This window comes from Halichoerus grypus, chromosome 13, assembly GCF_964656455.1.
Source record: "Halichoerus grypus chromosome 13, mHalGry1.hap1.1, whole genome shotgun sequence".
Taxonomy (NCBI): domain Eukaryota; kingdom Metazoa; phylum Chordata; class Mammalia; order Carnivora; family Phocidae; genus Halichoerus; species Halichoerus grypus.
The window spans coordinates 69,858,803-69,883,638 of NC_135724.1; the positions used below are offsets into that span (position 1 = coordinate 69,858,803).

Sequence of the window (24,836 nt, forward strand, 5' to 3'; positions counted from 1 at the left end):
GTGCCGGTCCTCGCTGAGCTAATAAAGGAGCGTAAACAAAGGCGTAGTAAATAAAGGGTGGGATGTAGGCGGGGGAGGGGCAGGCAGTGATGAACGGTGCGCGCGTCACGGGGCTGCCATAACGGTTCGGCTCCGGTTGGGGCGCGTGCTGATCCAGAGCCTCCGCGTGTCATGTCCCGGCTGCGCCTCTGGGCCCCACTGCTCCTCCGCACGTGGCAATCATTGTGGCTGTTGGTCCAGGCAGCTCAGCCTCCGGAGTGGGCCCTGGACCCTGCCCAGCTGACCTCCGACCTCCTGGGGCCCACCGAGCCCTGGTCTTCACACTCCTCTGAATTCCCGCCCGAATCGCCCCAGGCCCTTACACCGCCAGCAGAGGGGTCCTCTGCTCCAGCCAGATGTTGGCCCTGCCTAAGGATTGACTGAGACTTTGGTTCCGTTCCCGGACACGGATGCAGTTGGCAAGCTGCCCCCAGAGGCAGATCAGGATCTGAATGACAGGCTAACCCAGCTTGAAAGGCTCCCAGAGGTGGTTCCAAGCCTAGGTTGGGCTCAGAATCCGACCATAGCTCCGCCTCCTCGACTCAAAAGTAAGATTAAAACTGTAGGTCTAGATCAGGCTGAACATCACCAATCATTTGAAATACTTGTTCCACCTCTGGATAGTCACAGTTCAAAGCCAACCAAGTTTATTGTTTCACCCCCAAACCTGGAGAAAGATCTAGCTCAGCATCAAAGGCTTGCCAAAGTTGTTGGAACTCCAAACCAATTTGCAAATAAAGACCACCCTCAACAACAGTTGCAGGATGGTTATTCAGATTCCAGTATGGATATCCTATATCCTGAGGTGAACTTACCAATGGATTTCCCAGGGGGATCGGATCAACCTCCAAAGCTCCCTGAGGAGGTTGAAATTCCTCCACTCCTGCAGGAGACCCCAAATCATCCAGAGTTGCCTGAGCAAGCTGAATCTTTTTTGCCTCAGGTGGAGGCCCAGGCCCCACATTCAGAGCCCCCTGAAGATAATAGAAACATCTCCAATTCAGCAGGGGGCTCCATCTCCGCCTCCAGAGATCCTTAAGGAAGCTGTAAACCCACAGGAGGCTCTAGCTGAGCCTTCAAGTACCCCTGAAGAAATCAAACTTTCTTCAGTCCAGCAGAAAGCCTCAGCTCAACCGACAGAGGCCCCTGAGGAAGTAGAACCTTCGACCCCTCAGGAGGCCTCCGCTCAACCTCCAGAGCCATCTAAGGAGATGGTACCTCAGCCAATAGCACATGAGGTGAATGTGCCATCTCTAAGTAAGAATGAAGCTCAGTGGCCAAACTTCTCCAATGTCACTGTTAACCTGTGGATCTGGTACTTACTGTAACTCTAACTCAGCCTCCAGAGCGCACCGAGGAGGCTCAGGCTTCTCCAATCCAGCTGGAGGCCCCAGCTCGGCCAGCAGAGCGCCCCGAGGAGGCTGGGCCCACCCCAGTCCAGCTGGAGGCCCCGGTTCAGCCACTAGAGCTCCCCGAGGAGGCTGGGCCCACCCCAGCCCAGCCGGAGGCCCCGGCTCAGCCAGCAGAGCACCCCGAGGAGGCTGGGCCCACCCCAGCCCAGCCGGAGGCCCCGGCTCGGCCAGCAGAGCGCCCCGAGGAGGCTGGGCCCACCCGAGCCCAGCTGGAGGCCCCGGCTCGGCCTGCAGAGCGCCCCGAGGAGGCTGGACCTAGTCCAGTCCAATAGGAGGCCCCAACTCTAGTTCCAGAGTTTCCTATGGAGTATCTATTTCAAACTTCAGTAAGTGATGAGGTGATAAGTCAACCTATAAGCCACTATCCAACTTAGAGTTAGAGTTCAAGAAGAGGCAAAACTAACTTATGTTGTTTACAGCTGCCATATGATAGGTAAAACTACATTTAAAAAGAGAGGAAATTAGGGGTGCCTGGGTGGCTCAGTTGGTTAAGCATCCAACCTTGACTTGGGCTCAGGTTATGATCTCAGGGTCGTGGGACAGGGCTCTTTGTAATTGAACTCTAACTCTATATAAATGGAATCATATTATATGTATTATTTTCTGGGTTGCTTCTTTCATTCAACATTATCTTGTAAATTCATTATATTGTTGCATGTAGCTGAGGTTGGTTCATTTCAATGCCTAGTATTGCATGTCTTGCTACATGTGGCTACTGAATACTTGGGAGTAGCTAGTGTGACTGAGGAGCTGAATGTTTAATTTAGTTAATTTCAATTATTTTAAAATTTAAATTAAAAAACGGATATTCAACAGTTATTAGAAAATGTTTAAATATGTTTGCAACAATGTGGGTATGTGATGTTAGCTTTTCAACTGTAAATTTTATGAAATCTTAATACAGTCAAGTATTTCTGATAAAAAAAATTAGTAACCAAATTGAGATTTCAACTCCCCACTCTGTGGGGAGTCTGCTAGAGATTCTCTCTCTCCCTCTCCCTCTGCCCCTCCCTCTGTCTTTCAAATTAATAAATCTTTAAAAAAATAAAAAAAACCAAAAAGCAAGGAAATTGTTATTAAAGTCAGCATAGTGGTTACTTCTGGGGAATCAGAGAGACGGTTGTGATTGGAAGGGGCACACTGGGGGCTTCTGGGATGCAGGCAGGGCTTTTTCTTGACATGAATGGTGTTACATGGGTATTTGCTTGGTAATTATTAAACTGAACATTTATTAATGAACATTTTTTTAGTTCTCAAAAATAGTTTTTAGTCGGGGAGAAAAAAAACGAACGGCTTTCTCTGCCACACTGCTATAGTTGTGTATGGGGCTTCCGAATAGAATTTGGGAAAAGAGAGGAGGAAATGGCAGTTCTGCCAGGGTTGTTGGCACCCAGAGCTGGGTTCTAGCAGAGACTTTGTGATCCAGAGAGTAGGCATTAAATATGCATTTTGGTGCAAAGAGTAGATAGGGGTGTGTGTGTGTGTATGACAGAGAGAGAGAGAGAGGGAGAGAGAGATGGAGAGAGATGGACACAAAGGAGTACATGAAAAGAAGGATTTGAATGGAAACAGAGCAGAGATCAGTACTCCTAAATTAAATAAGAATTAGTGTATTTACGGGGCACCATTACCCAAGTTTCCCCTCCCATATGGAAGTTAATCCTAGGTAGTAAATAGTTGTAGTTATTTTGCATTTTGATGCAAAAATAACCTTTTCATTTTTCAGAATTCTCAGTGAAAATTATTTGACCGAATTACATAAGGACTCATTTGAAGGCCTACTATCCCTCCAGTATTTGTAAGTTAATTAATCATTTATTATGACTTTTTAGTTATCTATAAAATAAATATGGGGTTCAAATTAGATAATCGCGACAATTTCTTCTAACAATAAAATTCTACAGTTCTGTAAGTCTGTAGGGCCCCAACCCATCTCTAGCATTAAATGTCTTCTATGCGTTTTCAGTTTTTTTAACTTTATATACAAGATATAGACAGAAAAAGACCCTACAGTTATAGAGCAAAAGGGGTAATGAGGTCTGAGCAATTATGGACACCCATATGCACCTTGTTTCCTACGTGTTCATATACCATCTGCTTACATTTATATTTAGTTTATGGCTCATGGATCAAATCCCGCCCATGGTCTGTCTTTATACAGCCTATGAGTTAAGAATGATTTTTACATTCTTAAAGGGCTATAAAAGAGAAAAGAAGAGAAAGAGAAGAATATGCAACAGAAACGGCATGTGGCCTGCAAAGCCCAACATATTTACTATCTGGCTTTTACAGAAAAGGTTTTAAAAGTTGGTTTAATAAAATGAGAGGAATTAAAGTTAACCTCAAATTATCACCTACAGGACAAGAAAATATAGAACACTTAGATTAATTTGAATGCCATTAACCCAGAATTTTTTTAAAATTTAAGCTCAATTAAATATTTAAATCTTAAATATTTAACTAAGCAGGTAAATTATGTAAGCAGTATTATCAAGTACATATTAAGTTACCAAGAGAACAGATTAAGGATTTCAGTGTGGGAATTCTTAGACCAATATTAAAAATAGATGTTTAAAATGATGGTTAAGGGGTGCCTGGCTGGCTCAGTTGGTAGAGCAAGCGACTCTGGATCTCGGGGTTGTAGGTTCAAAACCCACATTGGGTATAGAGATTACTTGAGAAAAATAAACTCTTTTTAAAAAAAAGTAAAATAAGGGGCTCCTGGGTGGCTCAGTCGGTTAAGCATCTGCCTTCAGCTCAGGTCATGATCCCAGGACCCTGAGATCGAGTCCCTATCGAGCTCCTTGCTCAGCGGGGAGCCTGCTTCTCCCTCTGCCTGCCGCTACCTCAGCTTGTGCGTTCATCCATTCTCTCTCTCACAAATAAATAAATAAAATCTTTAAAAAATAAAATAAAATGATGGTTAAGTGGTATAGTTAGAAATGTTTACGCTAAAGAAACATATCAGAAATGCCCCTAACTTCACAAATTACAAAATAAAATCTCTCCAGCCTCATTGTAAAGGAGGAAATGCTTGCATGGTATTTCTATGGATTTAGACATACAGGGATACTATATTCTTTGTTACGAAGGTTCAATTTTTATTCTTTTTTTAATTTTTTAAAAAGATTTTATTTATTTGTTTGACAGTGAGAGAGAGAGCATGAGCAGGGGGGAGGAGCAAGGGGAGAGGACTCCCCACTGAGCAGGGAGCCTGATGCGGGACAACGCAATCCCAGGACCCCGGGATCATGACCTGAGCCGTAGTCAGACGCTTAACCAACTGAGCCACCCAGATGCCTGGTTCAATTTTTCTTCTTTGTCCATGGCATCCAGAGCTGTGTACGTCATTAATCCTTATTAATGATGCTCTTTAGCAAATAGATTCTTCTTGTAAATGTAGAAGGTTTAAGGGTAGTGGGTAAAAAGAGCCTGATATGATATTAAGAATAGTCTTTTAAATGATCAAAGCTTCCAAGTCTTAGGAAACAGCCACCCTTGTATTGGTCTTCTTGGATACCTCTGCCATCTGGACTCCAAACCTTACAAACACAGTTTGGAAAAAAACAAATGAGATAAACTGCTCAATGGATTAGGTCCTTCATTACTTCTACTGTGAAATACTTTGTAAACCAATTACTTCATGTTAGCTGAAGTATTCTCATTCATTTAAAAAAATGTCAATCAAAAGCTAATATGACAGGCACTGTGCCCAGTATCATAGGCTCACAGATGGTTAAGACAGGCTTCTGACCCTTGTAGGAACTCATGATCTCACAAGGAAAATAAACAGAAGCTCAAGCCATAATGTGTAAAGCACTAAGCGGACAAGGTGCCGGAGAGGTGCAGAAGAGGGAGCCATAAAGTCATAAAACTACATTTCTTTTAAAACAGTCATTTTGCTTCTGCTACTCATTACCCAGCTATTTGTTTATTTTATAAATATTTGAGTTTATTTTATGTCCCTGTGTCAGTTTTAAACATGGTAGGCAATGCAGATGAACACAACTAGTCCAAAGTTTCAAGGAGTTTATGCTCAGTGGACATGGGATGCCAAAATAAGTATATTAAAAAGAAATTGGGGTGCCTGCCTGGCTGAGTCGGTAGAGCATGTGACTCTTGATCTTGGGATCATGAGTTCAAGCCCCAGGTTGGGCATGGAGCCTACTTAAAAATTTTTTTAAAAAGAAGAAGGAGGAGGAGGAGGAGAAGGAGAAGGAGAAATGGATATGGGCAATGAGAGATAGAAGTTGTTTTTGGAACACAGATGAGGGAAAAAAGACTTCACGTTGGATCAGGGAAGCTACTAGAGCAATGCTGTTTGAACAGGACCTTGAAGAGCTATTGGGTATCATCAGACGGACATCTTGGGAAGAATAAGCTTGCAAAGGAGAATGGGAGAAAGGCCAAATGCAGGAATATCTTGTACCTGTAGAGTAGGAGGTTGGAGCCAGATCTTCTAGGATTTTGAAGGCCGTGGATAACATGCCAAGCTACTGGGTTATCACTGCAGTGCTCCAGGACGGACTTTAGCCTACAGCAGAGTCACCTGGAGGGCTTGTAGGAACACAGTTACTGATTACAGACTGCTCAGTCCACAGTAGGGCTGAGAATTTGCATCTTGATTAAGTTCCCAAGTGATGCTGGTATTCGAGAACCACTTCGGGAGAATTAATCTGGTAACTGTGTGTAGGATGGATTAGAAAGGGAGAGACTGGATATGGCAATGCCCATCAGAAGACTAGGTGGAAAGTGAAGAACTAAGCTGGGATGGAGTGGAAGTAAGAGGGTCAGCTATAATCAAGAATGGGTGTTTTCAAATAAAAATCCAGTACCATGTGGTTTTTATTGTTGTCTCACTACCTGCAACTGAAGCAGTTAATAAATTCATGGACTATTAAGGCAGTGTGTGACCAAAAATGAATTTCTATTAATATGATAATATAATTCTGAGTTAGTTCAAAGTTATGTATTGATTAGAGGAGTGATTTCCTTTCAAGTTAAATGAAAGGATATCTTCTATTTCTTCTGCTATTGAATTGGCCTAGAAAAATAGAACTAAACCAAGAAGTTGTGCTAATGTGAGAATATCCCTTTTAATATTAGAAATTATAATTATAGGGGCGCCTGGGTGGCACAATTGGTTGAGCATCTGACTCTTGGTTTCAGTTCAGGTCATGATCTCAGGGTCCCGAAATGGAGCCCCGCACTGGGCTCTGTGCTCAGTGCGGGGTCTGCTTGGGATTCTCTCTCCCTCTCCCTCTGCCCCTCCTACTTGTGCTCTCTCTCACTCGCTCGCTCACTCTCTTTCTCTGAAATAAATAAATAAATAAATAAATCTTTTGAAAAAAGAAATTATTGTATGTGGAGATAAAAGCTTTGACCTCATAATCTAGAAATTGATGAGACCACAAAAGATCCTCTAATCAATTCTTGTGCTCTCAGGAGAGATTCCTTCTAAGATCTATCAAGATCTATAGTTGTGGATTTTATTTATGAAGATCTTGAAGGTGAGACTCTTTTAAGAGAGGTGAGGACAGAGTAAGTAGAGTTAGGGGCTCTGGAAGGTTCAAAAAACAATTCCTGAAATTCAGAGTTTAGGCAAAAGCTACTTATTCAATACTATCATCCTACTCATTAGATATCTAATAGATAATTGAGGCAATATTTTCCTTTTACTTTTCCTAGAGAGTTATCCTGCAATAAAATACAATCTATTGAAAGAGGTACATTTGAAGCACTACCTTTTTTGCAGTTTATGTAAGTTACAAATATAATTTCATTATACTTGGAATTTTTGTTAAACTTAATTGTAAGCCTCTTTGTTATAATCATTTTGAAATATGATTGAAATTTTATTAGTAGAAAGCTACTAAAATTATGTAGCAAATCTTTTCTGTCTGTAGCAAAGATTAGTGTGAGAATTTTATATAGATCAGACTGAATCATTCTAGAGCAGTGGTTCTCAACCGGGGTCATTTTGCACCCGGGTGACATTTGGCACTGTCTGGAAACGTTTATGGTTGTCAGACTGTAGATGAACTACTGGCATCTCGTGGGCAGAGGCTGCTAAACACCCCACAATGCGCAGGACCGCCCCTCCTAACAAAGACGATCCAACCATAGATGTCAATAATGCTGATGTTGTGAAACATTTTCCTAGAGAAATAAAGATTACTTGACACAAGTATTTATAGAACACTGACTGATTTGTATCTAATGCACCACATGTATAAACATGAAAGTATAAATCTTTCGTGCAAGTTTTTTTCAAAAAGTAAGTATCTTCCATAGTAAGATTTCTTCAGTGTATGGAGAGAGTATTGAGGTTATGTTTCATCATATATAAATTGGAATCACTGCCAAAGGATAAATGTTCTGAAAGAATATCTTTTGTTCTTCTTTTGCTTGTGTCTTTTTTTTTTTTTTTTTTTTTTAGAAATCTTGGTTGCAATTTACTCACAGAACTGAGCTTTGGAACATTTCAGGCCTGGCATGGAATGCAGTTTGTACACAAAGTGTAAGTGAAATGGAAAATGAATACATGTAAAAAACAATAACTATGTGTAAAAACATCATACAGTTATTGGTTCGGTGGGTATAATAAGCCTAGTATGAACTCTGAAAAGTATGTCTTAAAATCTATTCATTTTTTCAAATGAGGAAACTAAGGTACAAAGAGGCCAAGAGACTTGTCTGTCTCATAAATGGCACACTCTGCTTTCTCTAGTACTCAGCTTTGGTGTGGGCAATAAAAGACCCCAAGCAAATAACACCCAAATCAGCATTATCCTGGGACTCCATGACAATGATGCTTCTCCAATAGGTGCGTGGTCCTTGAAATTCCACTTTTGAATTTAACTTTGATTCCTGCTCATGTGCAAAGTTCCTAACTGCTTCAATACATGCAATATAAAGCTTCAAAGAACTAAGTTTAGCACAGAGTTCTCCAGGGAGCAAAAGTGTGTGTCCTTCCTCAGCCATCAGCTTCTTTTAAATGGTAAAGCAGAAAGAACTCCTGAAAACTTACCACAAGACACTTCTCTCCCCAGTCACCCAGAGTAAAAAGTATATACCTCTGAAGTAAATGATCTGGGGGCAATAGCAAGGTATGGAAAGGTATGGAGGTATGGAAAAAGATGTGTTTCTGTTAAGTTGGAGTGTGAAAAACGTTCATGAAGAGAATACATTGCTGTAGCCTAATTTCATATGCTTTCTTTCCTGACTGTTCTTCAGTAAGAAGCGTGTTATTCCCTTTCAGCTGGAAAATTCCGTGATTTCTCTGTGACATAGCAAGTCATAAGTGGGTATGTTCAATGGCCTGAGTGGGATTTTAGACACAAGGTGAAGATCCTCCTCTAAACCTGACTTTGGAAAAGACTATCTTACCTGTCTCGTGGTTCAGAAATACAATTTCACACAGTTTATTTTAGAATAGATGAAGGTGTTGAGGGTGTGTCTGGAGCTGAGTAACTGTTGCCACCGACGTCCATCTGCAGTGGGCTCCTCTCTCCTCTCATTAATTTGCTGATGCCTCACTTGGGGAAGGAGTCCTCGGGGTCAGTTTTTTGTTTTGCCAGCACACCAGAGAACAGGCTCATTGGGTTTCTCCACCAAGAGGTATACCGTCTCAGACTGACCACCTTTACTAAGCACTCTCTAACACCAGGAGTCTCTTACGAGAGTCTGAATTTCATTATAGTTAGGTGGGCAACATAGGAAAATTCGGGTGGAATCAGTTGATAAAAATTAATGGAGTCACTGAAAAACATTCACTGAGTGCCATGCCCACCATATGTTGACACTGTACTAAGTACTGGGGGTGCAAAGAGGAACGGGACAGGGACTGCCCCCAAGAAACTTTCATACCAGAAGGAGGAAGATGGGTGTTGAGGGGAAGGCACACGGGAGTCCTCGGGCATCTGTACAGCAGGGTCCCAAGGTGGGGGGGTGACAAAGTAGGCAATGGGTTGCGGGATAGGAAAGATTCGTAACGGATGAGGCAACAACTTGTTTGTGTTGAGTTTCTGCGTGCATCTTAAATGACAGAAAAAGGTAATTAAAGAACCAGAGCTAGCTGGCGTTGAAAATCAGTTCATACACATGTCACATGATTTGAATAGAGCTGCACTACTGAAACTAATTCACGGTTCCTTCCGAAAGAAATCACAGTATAGTAAGTGTGTACTGGGGGCGAGGCTCCTTCTTTGTTTGGAGCCACATTTTTCTAATAGACAAAGCTAGTCTGCTTCGGGAAATGTTTGCCATAGTGAGATAATAGACTTTATTGCATCTCTTTTCAAAGGCAAGTTGCCAAGGGAAGGAGCTACCCCTTGAATTAAGTCATGTTATTACCTATGTGACATATTACCGGGGTGTTTATAAGTTGAAACGATACTTTCTCTGGCATTAACTTAGTGTGTAAAACTTAGAGGCCCCAGCTGAGGTGGCTTTATCTTGAACTTACGCTTCAGGGCTCCTTGCTTACACAGGCCCCTTCCAAGGTCTTGGGAGAGGGTCCTAGCAATTTTTTGTATTCATAATTTTGCATGTTTTATTAGACAGGATTTCCCAAAGTAGATGAGGTTCAGGCCCCACAAGATCCTTGATTTACCCCTGGGTTTCAGATAACTATAACTCAGTAAGTTTCTTGAATGAAGCCTCTAAGTTATTGATAAACACAGAGTGAACTAGTTAGCAGTGTGGTAAAGTCTATTTTGAGTGGGCATGGCACTCGGTGAATGTTTTTCAGTGAATCCATTAATTTTTATCAACTGATTCCACCCGATTTCTTCCTACGTTGCCCACCTAACTATAATGAAATTCAGACTCTCGTAAGAGACTCTTGGTGTTAGAGAGTGCTTAGTAAAGGTGGTGAGTCTGAGACGTTATACCTCTTGGTGGAGAAACCCAATGAGCCTGTTCTCTGGTGTGCTGGCAAAACAAAAAACTGAAATCCACCTCAAAGACATTCCAAGAGCTTATTAATAAGGTACCACTTTCAGGGTTTTTTGTTACATTTTGCTTTAATAAGGTACCGCTTTTTGAATGGTAGTAATAATATCTCTTTCAGATGAAATCAGGAATGAAATATATTATGGAAAACCAGCAGTGGTTGATAATCCTAAATGTTAAGTATACTTTTTTTTCTGACTTTAAAGTGCTTCTCCTTCATTCACCTACAGAGGTCCAGACTGATGGCTTATTTTTTAAAATTCTTTTAGTCACTTCATTGGTTCTAACAATACAAGCTCCATGATTTTAGAAATGAAGGATTCTGCAATGTAGAAGGGCTCTACCTGATCCACGTAGAGCACATCCACATGCTGGCTTGTCTGTGGTGCATCAGTGTTGTGCCAAGAACATAAGCACTAAGAGAGAATGAGGAAAATCTAAGCCTTATCCCTACTGAATTATTTACCCCACTATTGAGAATACCATTGAGGTAGTTGTGGCCACACTGTGAAGGCAAATCGAGCTGCAGTCACAGAGACACCCTAATGCTCCCCCGTCATCCAGCATCGGTTTCCTTTAGATGGCTGTGTGCACACACAAGTTTATACACTGCAGGGTATCGTCATCACTTTTTGCTATGTACTGGAAATCCTGGCAGCTTCTTCTCCGATTCAGAAAGGCAGAAACATTCAGGATGAAAATAATAACTCGGGTCTGTCCTTTGAGGGAACTTCGGGTGGCTGTTTTATTATTTTCTATTTGTAATAGTTCAAAAGGTTTGAGATAGTCCTACCCAGCAACTACCATACTTTCCTTCTCCCAGCCGCATCCCTTCTTCCCACATATCTCACAACATATCTTCTTTCTCTTGGAAGCAGAGTAGTTCTTCCTCTGCCCCTTAACATTTCTTCATGACCTATCTCTAGTAGGCACTTACTGTGTTTCAGGCACTAGGCTAGGAACCTTTACGTATTGTACAAGCAAGAGAGTGTGCCCAACACTCTCAGATAGTGCCTGGCACATGGAAAATGCTCAATACATGCTCTCTCACACTGTATCTCATTTCCATGTTTCCAACAGCTCTTGCAATGTAGATATCGTTATCCCCACCTTGGGGATGAGGAAATTGAAACCCGGAGACGTTGGGTCACTTGCCTAGGTTCACACTGTTAACAAGTGGCAGAACCGCCTAGGAGCTTTGCAAGTAAGGCAACTCCGCATTCCCTTGGACTAGGAGCTGAATGATGACTATTTGGTGTTTTGTGCATCGTCTCTTGGAGTTGGTTTCTAACTGGAATAGGACCTTTTGGGGAAGAGAGCTCCTTTTCCCCATGACAGTCTCATGCTTCTGGAGCTCCTGGCCATGCCACCTCTGGGCATCCCCAGATTTTCTGCTCACTGCCCAGTGCAAATGTAACATCATTATTACTAGGCCCTTACTCTGTGCCCAGCCTTATGTGAGGTGCTTTGCACGTGCTCTTTCATTTAATCCTCAAATTGCCTTATGAAGTAAATGGTGCTAAGTGAGACTCAGAGATGTTTGTTACTCCAGTCACTTCACCACGATGTGACAGCCAGAATTCAAACCTAGGTCTTCCTGATTCCAGAGGCCCTTGCTGCTTCTGCTATTCCTCACTGCCAGGAACTCTTCTTCAAAGCTATTCTCAGAACTTTGATTAAAATATAGGCCCACAATTTCAGATCCTTTAGACTTCGCCCTCCCCTCCCACCCGAGGAAGGATTTACGTCATGAAATTAGATGTCTTGTATTGAGGAGCTTCACATGGGGAGCTTCACACGAGCTTCACATGTTCTCGTGGATCATGGATCTATGTAGATGAATAAAGGAAAGGGGTTACTCCATCCCCAAGTACTTCAAACGTACTGGAACAGGTTCTAGGTCACTCTGCTTACTTCTTGGACTGCCTTCCTCCAAAGAGCCAGTTTTCCCTGCCTGCCTTGGGATTCTAGCATAGATAGTTTGGAGTTGGTCCTATTTTAAATTTATTTTCACTGCGTGCTTTGGACATTTTTTCAGCTAAACCTGTTAGGATTTCAGTACATTCAGGACAGTGATGACATGCTTCAGTCCTCAATTCTTCTCTGTCTCCTCAGTTAATAGAAAGGAAACGTAGCCCATCTGTCTGGACCTGTATAGAAGAATTTGGAGAAAAAAAAATAACAGCTAAGAAGTGTTCCCTTATTTTGTGAGCTACCTTTAATCTGTCCCGTTGTTCTACAGCAAAAGGCTTTTGCAAAAATACTTGAGTTTTCCTCTTCAAGTAAGGTATATTTTTAAAAATCATTTAGAAGCCCGTGAATATCAAAAAGCTGATGGACTAGGAGTCAGCACACCTTTTATCGGTAAAATGAGGGAATTGAACTGAAAGGGAAATGGTCTCTAGTGTGATGTCCTCAGTGCATCTAAAACCATTCGTTTTGTGATTTGTAGAAAAACGGTTACTGTGGAGTCCCCCACATGTAAACTGTTGGGTCAGTTCTCATTCTGTCCGCCCCCCAGGCACAGCTTTCATGAAGAAAAGACAGCACAAAAGACAGGAGGAGGAAATAGGATAATTTAGAGTGGCCCTATATTTTGGTTTCACTAGGGATAAACGCAGGATGTTAATCTCAGTAGGACAAGGGCTGTCTGGTTAAGAGGAAACACTGAGCTGATGGATACAAGGCCATGGGTGAGCACCCAGGAAAGAGTGGAGGGTTAGAGAACTGAGATAATTTGGGGGGAAGGATAACTAATTGCTAAATTGTTTTGGCTACATAATGCCTTATAGTCATTTTTAAAACAGAGAAAGATGCACAAGTGGAGGAACTCACTTGCACAGAGCCCACCAATGAGCTTATAGATTTTAATGCCAATTTTTTTTTCAGAGCAAAGGACATTCAAAGCCTCAAAGTTGAGGAACTGTGCTTAACCAGACATGTGACACTCACATTCTTCCTCTTTATAACTAGTGTTACAAATCCAACATGTTAATGGTACTGAAAAAAATCTAGAAGAATGGGCTAGAATAAGAAGAATAGGGGAGTTTCCAAGGCAAGAACAAAAATGCATGGTTCTTCCCACCCCCCACCCCCCACCCCCACCACCACCCCCGCTGCCCCCCCAACCCCCACCCCCGCCCAGAAAAAGCATGGCTCCCAGCCTCACCATTGGCACCCTCTGACCTCCGTTGTGGAAGAGTCTGAGTCTTTACTCCTCTTTTCTCCACCTACCAACATATTTGGTCTTCTGACAACTGGTGCTCTATTTATCACAATATGGTTCTTTTTTTAATGGAGATATAATCCACATAATATAATATACAACATTATAAAGTATACAGTCCCATGGTATACTTTGACAGACGATAGTCAGCATTAATGCCAGGGTATTTCCATCAGCCCCGAAAAGAAATACCATACCCATCACCTGTGACTCCCCATTCTCCCTTCCTCCCAGGCCCTGGCAACAACTAATTTACCTTCTGTCCCTGTAGATTTGCCCATTCTGGACATTTCATAGAAATGTGTGTCTAGCTTCTTTCACACAGCATGTTAGCTTCGAGGTTTATCCATGTTGTAGCATGTCTCAGTACTTCATTCGTTTTTAAGGCTGGATAATATTCCCTTGTATACATACATCACATTTTGTTCATTCCTCAGTTATGAGACATTTGGATTGTTTCCACTTTTTGGCTATTATCAATAATGCTGCTATGAGTATTCACATACAAGTTTTTGTGTGGACACATGTTTTTAATTCTCTTGGGTACATACCTAGAAGTGGAATTGCTGGGTGATGTGGTAACTCTGTGTTTAACCCTTTTGAGGAACTGCCAAACTGTTTTCCACAGGTGACTACACCATTTTATGTTTCCACCAATGTATGAAGGTTCGAGTTTCTCCATAATCTTGCTACCACTTATCGTTGTCTGTTTGTTTGGTTATGGCCATCTTAGTGAGTGTAAAGTAATATCTCATTATAGCCTTGATTTGTACTTGCCTAATGACTTAAGACATCAAACATCTTTTCATGTGCTTATTGGCCATTTGTGTATTTTCTTTGGAGAAACATCTCTTCAAATCCTTTGCCCATTTAAAAATTTGATTATTTGTCTTTTTATTGAGTTGTAAGAGTTCTTTATATTCTGGATATTCTGCATACTAGACTTTTATCAGACATATGATTTGTAAATGTTCTCTCCCATTCTGTGAGTTGTCTTTCACTTTTGTGATGATGTCCTTTGAAGCACAAAAGTCTGTTTTTTTATAAAGTCCAATTTATTTATTTTTCCTTTGGTTATTTGTGCTTTTGGTGTCATGTCGAAGAAGCTGTTGCTTGATCCAAGGTCAGAAAGATTCCTAGTTTTATAACTTGAGCTCTTGCATTTAGGTAGTTGGTCCATTTCGAGTTAATTTTTATATATGGTATGAAGTGTAAGAATCCAACCACATTATTCTGTATGTGGGTATACAGTTGTCCCAGCACCACTTGAAGAGACCAGTCTTCCCACAATGAATTGTTTTGGCATCCTTGTTGAAAATTAGTAGACCATAAATGTGAGTATTTATTCCTGGACAGTCAGTTCTGTTCCATCGATTTATATGTCTATTCTTTTTTTTTAAAGATTTTATTTATTTATTTGACAGAGAGACACAGCGAGAGAGGGAACACAACCACGGGGAATGGGAGAGGGAGAAGCAGGCTTCCCGCTGAGCAGGGAGCCCGATGCGGGGCTCGATCCCAGGACCCTGGGATCATGACCTGAGCTGAAGGCAGACGCTTAACGACTGAGCCACCCAGGCGCCCCTATATGTCTATTCTTATGCCAGTATCCCACTATGATTACTGTAGCTTTGAATTGGGTTTTGAAACCAGGGCACATGAGTCTTTCCACTTTGTTCTTCCTTATCAAGATTGTTTTGGCTATTCTGGGTCCCTTGATTTGACATATGAATTTTAGAATTAACTTGCCAATTTCTGGAAAGAAGTCAGCTGCGATTTGGATAGGGAATGTGCTGAAACCATAGTTCAGTTTGGGGCATAGTGCCATTTTAACAATATTTCCTTCTAATCCATGAACGTGGCGTATCTTTCCATTTATTTTGATGTTCTTTAATTTCTTTCAACAATGTTTTATAGTTTTCAGTGTAGTCTTGTACTTCTTTGGTTAATTTTTTCCTAAGTATTTTATTCTTTTTAATATTGTTATACATGGAATTGTTTTCTTAATTTCATTTTGGACTACTCATTGCTAGTGTATAGAAATACAGCTAATTTTTACACATTGATCTTGTATCCTGCAACCTTGCTGACCCCATGTATTAGTGCTAAGTTTTTTCCTACATTCCTAGGAATATGTCTTGTGGTCTTCTGGTTTCCCAGGAATATGTTGAAGCATTTCAAAGTCTCTGTGGACATCTGATTTCTCAGCTTTTTCCTTTTAAGATTTTTGGTTAGGCTATTTTTTTGTCCCGCCTGTTAATCCATTGCCTCACACGACCACCAGGATAAAACATTTACCTGTAATTGTTTTTTAAAAATGCCCCTTGAGAAGAAGAGGCTTTTAGCATTGTGCAGCTCTCAGTGAGGTCAAAGACAAGCTTTTCAAGCGAGGTTTTCCAGGGAACCCACTATACAGGTAAAACAATGACAGTTCTTTGAAAATGAGGCTTTAAAAGAGCCAAACTGTGGAAAATGCCGAGATGCCCTTCAACAGATGAATGGATAAAGAAGATGTGGTCCATATATACAATGGAATATTACTCAGCCGGGCACCTGGGTGGCTCAGTCGTTAAGCGTCTGCCTTCTGCTCAGGTCATGATCCCAGGGTCCTGGGATCAAGTCCCACATCGGGCTCCCTGCTCGGCAGGAAGCCTGCTTCTCCCTCTCCCAACTCCCCCTGCTTGTGTTCCTGCTCTCACTATCTCTCTCTGTGTCAAATAAATAAATAAAATCTTTCAAAAAAAAAAAAGGAATATTACTCAGCCATCAGAAAAGATGAATACCCAACTTTTACATCAACATGGATGGGACTGGAGGAGATTATGCTAAGTGAAATAAGTCAAGCAGAGAAAGTCAATTATCATATGGTTTCACTTATTTGTGGAACATAAGGAATAACATGGAGGACATTAGGAGAAGGAAGGGAAAAATGGGGGCGGGGGGGAATTGGAGGGAGAGATGAACCATGAGAGACTATGGACTCTGAGAAACAAACAGGGTTTTAGAGGGGAGGGGGGAGGGGGGATTGGTTAGCCCGGTGATGGGTATTAAGGAGGGCACGTACTGCATGGAGCACTGGGTGTTATATGAAAATGATGGATCGTGGATCACCACATCAAAAACCAATGATGTATTGTATGGTGACTAACATAACATAATAAAATTTAAAAAAAGAAAATGAGGCTTTAAGGAACTCCAGCTCCATTTTGCTCCCCTGGGATGTGGGCTATTTTTCAAGGCGACCATCAGGATAGAGAGCAGAGGTCTAGGACAAGTTAAAACAACAGAGCTCACTGTTCTTACAGAAATTAGTTTTTATTTAATAAATGCTCTCTGGGTTGCTGCAAGCCCATTGGTTAAATTTTCCAAACTTCTAACAAAGTTAATTCTGACCATTTTTGCCAGTTTTTGTCATTGTTGTTGTTGCTTTTATGAGAGATGAATTTTCAGATGTCCTCACTTTCCCATTTTAGCTGATTTGCCTATAACATGGTTTTTTAAATCTCTAAAGTCTCAATGACCATTGGCTAATTAAACACTTAATCATGTGAGATGATTAGAGAAAAGGAATAAAAATAGAAAATGTATTTCTCAGAGAAGCTCTCCCAGATGGAGAGATGAAGTTCAACAAAGTATTTCTATACTTAGTGCTCTCAAAGTTAAGTTTAAGGTAACAGCTATTTTGAAATCCCCTTTTCTTCATACGAGTTAAACACAGGCTTTGAGGTCAAAACTGATTTCAAATTCCAGCTCTGCTTCTGACTCTCTTGACAATCTAGGACAAATTACATAACCTCTCTGTACCTCAGTTTCCTCATTTGTAAAACGGGGTAATGATCATATCTATCACATAAGGTTATCGTGAGGATTAAATGTGAAATGCTGATCACAGATGCCTTACAGTCCAATAGTATTGGTTGTGATGATTCTCTTTCTAATATTTGGCAAAAGTACAGTAATGATTCTTGAGTATAGTCAACCTCAAGGAAGATTTTCTTTTCTTTCTTCCTATTTCTTTTACCTTTTTTGTTTTTAAAGCATTGAGAAGAGAATGTATTCAACATTTTGGAATAAAAACTTGTGTCAAAGAATGAAAAAATGTTATTTATTTATTCGACAAACATTCATTAAATAACTAGTAAATAACAAGCACTATGTCAGGCACAGGGACAATGACAATCAAGTATGGTCCCTGCCCTCAAGGAGCCGACAGTCCAGGAGACTGACAAGGAAACAGGTGATTACATGCCATGACAAAGGCTGTGATACAAGGATACACGGAACATGTGGCGGGAGTATAGCTTTCACCAGTTCCTCCTACATTTAGCCCCTATTGTTTGGCTCCAAAACTGAGGAATTGGTCCTCTTTTTGTCTTTCACTGCGTGGTTTAAACTGTGGAATTTTTTAAATTTCTAGAGATAAGAGAAAAACACCTTAAATCATGGAGGACACTAGAAATGGTATTTCCTACAGAGCCAGGGCTTCCTACTAGTGTAGTCACTTCTGGGGTTTTCAACCTGAAAAGTTCTTTGGCATAGTTTTTCTTTGCCGTCCACTTAAAAAAAATGTTTTTTCTCTTTCCCGCTTTATCATTCAGAGACCTGGGTAGTTCCCAAAGGAAGACTGCTTTACAGATTTATAGGCAAAGGCAGAAAATGATTACTTTTAACCTTCCAGTCCCATCCCAAAAAAATGAACATAAACTTTCATGGTAGTTATTGAAAATGCAGATAATTTTAATTCCATTGCATTTTTCAGAATTCTCAATCGTAACCCTCTGACAACTGTTGAAGATTCGTATCTTTTTAAATTGCCGGCATTAAAATATTTGTAAGTATTACAACAATCTCATGGCTCATGAGATGATTTCTGCTGTTTTTGAAAGATTAAGTATTTTGCATTTTGGTTAAAAAGTCATAATTTAAATTTTAACTGGGTTATTGAAATAAGAATTATTGGCAAAGAAACAATGTATATGGGCAAGACAGCCTGCAGAGGAAGAAAGCAGTATTGAAGAACACATACAGATATGGAACATGCAGATGTATGCAGAAATATCATTTATCATGTATGTAGAAATATCATTTGTCTCAAAAAGCAAAGTGGAATAAGATGTACATTATTTTTAAAAAAAGATTAATCAAGAGAGGTGGATGCAATTGAGAATGAGAAGTAGGATAATGGTAAAAAGAGATTGTCCTGTTCATCACCAAGGTGATAAATTTGATGATGCACATAAATTTAAATTCCTTCAATAAAAGTTCTCTGAAATTACTGTCCATAGCAAGTTAACTCTTGAGCTGGCTTGACGGAATTTAACTAATCACATGTTGTGAAGTCTCTTTTTAAGTATAGAATTTTTGTCTTTGGTATCATTCATGTTTGGACTTTCTCCTTCAGAGACATGGGAACAACACAGGTGTCACTTCCAACAATTGAGAGCGTCCTCATGATGACCCTTGAATTGGAAAAACTGTAAGTTGATTTTTCTTATGTTTATTTTCACTTAGTTGTTTATGTGTGTTTGATTCTTTTCTTAAGTCAGATTTATTGAGGTATGATTTTCATTTAATAAAATTTACTCTTTTTAAGTATACAGTTTGATGAGTTTTGGCAAACATATAGCTACGTAACCACCACCACATTTGAGATCTAGAACATTTTTGTTTGCAGTCAATCCCCTTTTCCCACCATCAGCCCCTGGCAGCCACCAGCCTCATTTTTGTCCCTATAGTTTTGCCTTTTCCACCATGTCTTATAAATGAAATCATACAGTATGTAGTCTTTTGTGATTGGCTCCTCTCACTCAGCATAATCCTTTTGAGATTCATCAGGGTTGTTGCATCTATCTGCAATTCATTCCTTTTTATTGCTGAGTAGTATTCCAGTTGTATGGATACACCAGTCTGTTTATGCATTCATCAGTTAATGGACATTTGAGTTGTTCTTAGTTTTTTGTCTATTATGAATAAATCTGCTAAAAGCAGTCACATGCAGGTCTTTGCGTGAGCGTATGTTTTCATTTTGGGGGAGGCAAAATACTTAATGGTAGGATTGCTACATCATATGCTAAGTGTATATTTAACTTTTTAAGAAACCGCTTACCTGGGGGCACCTGGGTGGGTCAGTCGGTTAAGTGTTTGACTCTTGATATTGGCTTAGATCATGATCTTAGGGTCGTGAGATCAAGCTCCCAGTTGGGCTCCACGCTGAATGTGGAGCCTGCTTAAGATCCTCTCTCTCCCTATTCCTCTCCCTGCACCTCCCCGCCCCGGGCTCATATGCACCCACGTGTGTGCTCTCTCCAAAAAAAGAAACAAACAAACAAACAAAAAACACACAGAGAAACTGCTTACCTGTTTTTAAAATGGATGTACCTTTTTGCATTCCAGTCAGCAGTGTATGAGATCTTCACCTTGTATTTCAGTTAAAAAAATTTTTTAGACTTTCTTATAGGTATGTATGTAGGCTGTATCTCATTGTGGCTTTAATTTGCATTTCTCTAATAGCTCATGATGTTGAGTGTCTATTCATGTACAGATACCTTTTTTTTTTTTAATTGCAGGAGAACCAGTTTATTTTTTTTTTAAGATTTTTATTTATATATTTGACAGAGAGAGAGACAGCGAGAGAGGGAACACAAGCAAGGGGAGTGTGAGAGGGGAAGCAGGCTTCCCGCTGACCAGGGAGCGCAATGCGGGGCTCGATCCCAGGACCCTGGGATCATGACCTGAGTCAAAGGCAGCTGCTTTAACCACTGAGCCACCCAGGCACCCCATGTACAGATACCTTTTTAAATGATGTGTCCTTCAAATCCATTTTTTCTTTTCCTTTTCTTTTTTTTTAAGATTTATTTATTTATCTTAGATGAAGAGAGAGAGAGTGAGTGAGTGTGGTGGGGGGAGAGGCTGAAGGAGATAGAGAGAGAGAATCTCAAGCAGACTCCCCGCCAAGCATGGAGCCTGACTCAGGGCTCAATCCCACAAGCCTGAAACCATAACCTGAGCCAAAATCAAGAGTCGGACACTCAACAGACTGAGCCACCCTGGCACCCCCAAATCCATTTTTTAATTGGATACATACTATTGAGTTTTAAGAGTATGTTCTATATTCTGGAAAAAGTCCTTTCTCTCAGATAGGTGTTCAGCAAATTTCTCCCAGGTTGTGGTTTGTCTTCATTCTGTTCTATCTCTGAAGACCAGAAGTTTTTAATTTTTAAATTTTGATGCACTCACCTATTTCACCTATCCTCTCACCCCCTGTCCTCTCTGGTATCCATCAGTTTGTTCCCAATAATTAAGAGTCTGTTCCTTGATTTGTCTCTCTCTTTCTCGATTCGTCTCTCTCTTTCTTGCTCTTTTTTTCCCTTTGCTCATTTTTTTTGTTTCTTAAATTTCACATATGAGTGAAATCATATGGTATTTGACTTTCTCTGACTGACTTACTTCACTTACATTGTACTCTCTAGCTCCATCCATGTTGTTGCAGATGGCAAGAGTTCATTCTTTTTTATGGCTGAATAATATTCCATAATTTATATATATGAATCTCTTCTTTATCCATTTATCTATCAATGGACACTTAGGTTACTTCCATAATTTGGCTATTATAAATAATGCTGCAATAAACAGAGAGGTGCGTGTATCCCTTTGAATTAGTGTTTTTGTATTCTTTGGTTAAATACCCAGAAGTACAATTACTGGATCATAGAGTAGTTCTATTTTTAATTTTGTGGGGAACCTCCATACTGTCTTCCTCAGTGGCTGCATCAGTTTGCGTTCCCACCAACAGTGCATAAGGTTCCTATTTCTCCATATCCTCACTAGAATTTGTTGTTTGTGTTTTTTATTTTAGCCATTCTGACAGATGTGAGGTTGATATCTCATTGTGGTTTTGATTTGCATTTTCCTGATGATGAGTGATGTTGAGCATCTTTTCATGTGTCTGTTGGCCCCATCTGTAGGTCTTCTTTAAAAAAAAAAAAAGATTTTATTTATTTATTTGGGAGAGAGCAAAAGCGGGGGGAGAGGCAGAGCGAGAGGGAGAAGCAGACTCCCCACTGAGCAGGGAGCACTATGTGGGGCTCGATTCCAGGACCCTGAGATCATGACCTGAGCTGAAGGCGGACGTTTAATCGACTGAACCACCCAGGTGCCTCTGTGTGTCCTCTTTGGAGAAATGTCTGTTCATGTCTTCTGCCCATTTTAAATTGGATTATTTGGGGGGTTTTTTGGTGTTGAGTTGTATAAATTCTTTATACATTTTGGATACTAAACCTTTATTGAATATGTCACTTGCAAATATCTTCTCCCATTCAGTAGGTTGTCTTTTAGTTTTGTTGATTGTTTCCTTTACTATGCAGAAGCTTTTTATTTTGATGTAGTCCCAATAGTTTACTTTTGCTTTTGTTCCCCTTGCCTCAGGAGACATATTTAGAAAGACGTTGTTAAAGCCAATCTCAGAGAAATTACTGCCTGTGCTCTCTTCTAGGATTTTTATGGTTTTCGGTCTCACATTTATTTAGGTCCTTAATCCATTTTGAGTTTACTTTTGTATATGGTGTAAGAAAGTGGTCCAGTTTCATTCTCTTGCACATAGTTGTCCAGTTTTCCCAACAACATTTTTTGAAGAGACTGTCTTTCTCATTGCATATTCTTGCTTCCTTTGTCGAAGATTAATTGACCATATAATTGTAAGTTTGCTTCTGGGCTTCCTATTCTGTTCCATTGATCTATGTGTCTGTTTTTGTGCCAGTACCATACTGTTTTGATTACTACAGCTATGTAATATAACTTGAATTGTGGAATTGTGACATCTCCAGTTTTGTCTTTCTTTTTCAAGATTGCTTTGGTTATTCAGGGTCTTTTGTGGTTCATACAAATTTTATGATGGTTTGTTCTAGTTCTGTGAAAAATGCTATTGGAATTTTGATAGGGATTGTATTAAATCTGTAGATTGCTTTGGGTAGTACTCATAGATCTGCTTTCTGTTACTAAAAATTAGTTTGCATTTTCTAGAATGTTATATAAATGGAATCATGTGGTAAGTACTCTTTTCTAACTGGCTTCTTTCATTCATCATAATTATTTTGATTCATCCATGTTGTTATGTATATCAATAATTCATTTTTACTGCTGAATAGTATTCCATTATATGGATATGCCACAATTTATCTGCTCACCATTGATGAACATTTGATTTGTTCCAATTTTCGGCTATTAAAAATAAAGCTTCTGTGTGTGTACGTACAAGTCTTTGTATGGATACATACTTCCATTTCTCTTGGGGTAAATACCTGGAAGTGGATGGCTGGTTCATATGGTAAGTGTGTGTTTAAGTTTTTAAAAAGTTATTTTCCACAGCAGTTGTACCATTTTACATTCCCACCAGCAATGTATGAGGTTTCCATTTTCTTCCCATTTTTGCTAATACTTGCTATAGTAAGTGTTTTTAATTTTAGACAGTTTAATAGGTGTATAGTGGCATCTCTGTGGCTTTTATTTGCATTTCCTTTATAATTAATGATGTCAGATATCTTTTCATATGCTTATTTGTCTTTCGGCTATATTATTATTGAATTTTGAGAGTTCTTTATATATTCTGGAAACAAGTCCTCTATCAACTATGTAATTTACTAAGTTTTTTCTCCCATTTTGTAGCTCGTATTTTCATTCTCTTAAGAGTGTCTTTTGCAAGATAGAAATTCTTAATTTTGATGGTGTCCAATTTATCCATTTTTTTTTTTTGTAGGCTATCCTTATGGTGTCATATCTTAAGAAATCTTGCCCAACACAAGGTCTCCTGTGTTTTCTTTGAGACGTTTATAGTTTTAGGTTTTATATTTGGATCTTTGAACCAATTTGAGTTCATTTCTGTATATGGTTTGGATTGATGTTTGCTTTTTTGCATATGGATATCCAGTTGTTCCAGCACCATTTGTTGGAAAGACTATCCTTTCTCCACTCAACTGCCTTGGAACCTGAAAATAAGTTGTTCATATCTCTTTCCTTCTGGACTTTCTATTCTGTTTCTTTGATCTGTTTGTCTAAATTTATACTAATATCACAAAGTCTTGAAAGTGTAGCTTCATAAGTCTTGTAATCTGGTAGTGTTAGTCCTCCAATTTTGTCTTCTTTTTCAAAGCTGTTTGGCTATTCTAGGAGCTTTACATTTCCATATGAATTTTAGCATTAGCTTGCCAATTTCTACAGACTAGTCTGGTGGGATTTTTATCTGTAAATCAATTTGGGGAGAATTGACATCTTAACAATATTGAATCTTCTGATCCATGAACACTTTATGTCTCTTCATTTATTTAGGTGTTCTTTAATTTTTCCCAGGAATATTTTCTAGTTTTCAGTGTGTAAGCCTTTTACATCTTTTCAGACTTTTCTAAGTATTTTATACTTTTGATGCTATTATAAGTAATATTTTTTAAAATTTCAATTTCTAATTGTTTATTGCTAGGTATTAGAGATAAATTAATTTTTTGTATATTGATCTTTTTCCTGCAAACTTGATAAACTCATTTATTAGTTCTAGTAACCTTTTTATAGATTCCATCAGGTTTTCTCCATAGATAATCATTTTATCTGCAAATAAAGATAGTTTGGCTTCTTCCTTTCCATTTTGAATACCTTTTATTTCTTTTTCTTGCTGTATTACACTGACTGGAACCTTCAGTGCACTATCAAATAGAAGAAATGAGAGAAGACTTTCTTTCCTTTGTCCTGATCTTGGAGAGAAAGCATTTGTCTTTCACTATTAAATACGATGTTCGGGTTTTTTCTGTAGAAGTCTCTTATCAAGATGAAGTTTCCTTCCATCCCAGTTTGCCAAGGGCTTCTTTTTTTTTTAATTTGTAATCAGGAATGGATGTTAGATTTGTCAGATACTTTTTCTCCGTCTATTACAATGATTGTATAATTTTTTTAGTTTATTAACTTGGGTAAATTACATTGATTTTCAAATATTAAACCAATCTTGCAATCCTGAGATAAACCCCACTTCATAATGTAGCTAGCATCTTTTCATATATTGTTGGATTTGATATAGTAAAATTTTGTTTAGAATTTTGCATCTGTGCTCATGAGAGATATTGGTCTGTTGCTTTCTTTTCTTGTAATGTCTTTGTCTAGTTTTGATAAAGCAAAAGTTGGCCTTAAAAATGAGTTGGGAAGTTTTCCCTTCTCTTCAATTCTCT

General features: G+C 39.6%; 1 protein-coding gene and 1 pseudogene across 1 annotated transcript in view; both read left to right on the forward strand.

Moving 5' to 3' along the window:
• Positions 1 to 24,836, forward strand: part of LOC144379745 (uncharacterized) — a 164,203-nt gene that overhangs the window by 130,592 nt on the left and 8,775 nt on the right. Inside the window, 5 exon segments of the mRNA XM_078060105.1 lie at positions 3,178 to 3,249; positions 7,140 to 7,211; positions 7,891 to 7,971; positions 18,392 to 18,463; positions 19,034 to 19,108. Of these exon segments, the coding sequence (XP_077916231.1) occupies positions 3,178 to 3,249; positions 7,140 to 7,211; positions 7,891 to 7,971; positions 18,392 to 18,463; positions 19,034 to 19,108 (372 nt within the window).
• On the forward strand, positions 144 to 1,210 carry LOC144379913 (leucine-rich repeat-containing protein 37B pseudogene; annotated as a pseudogene).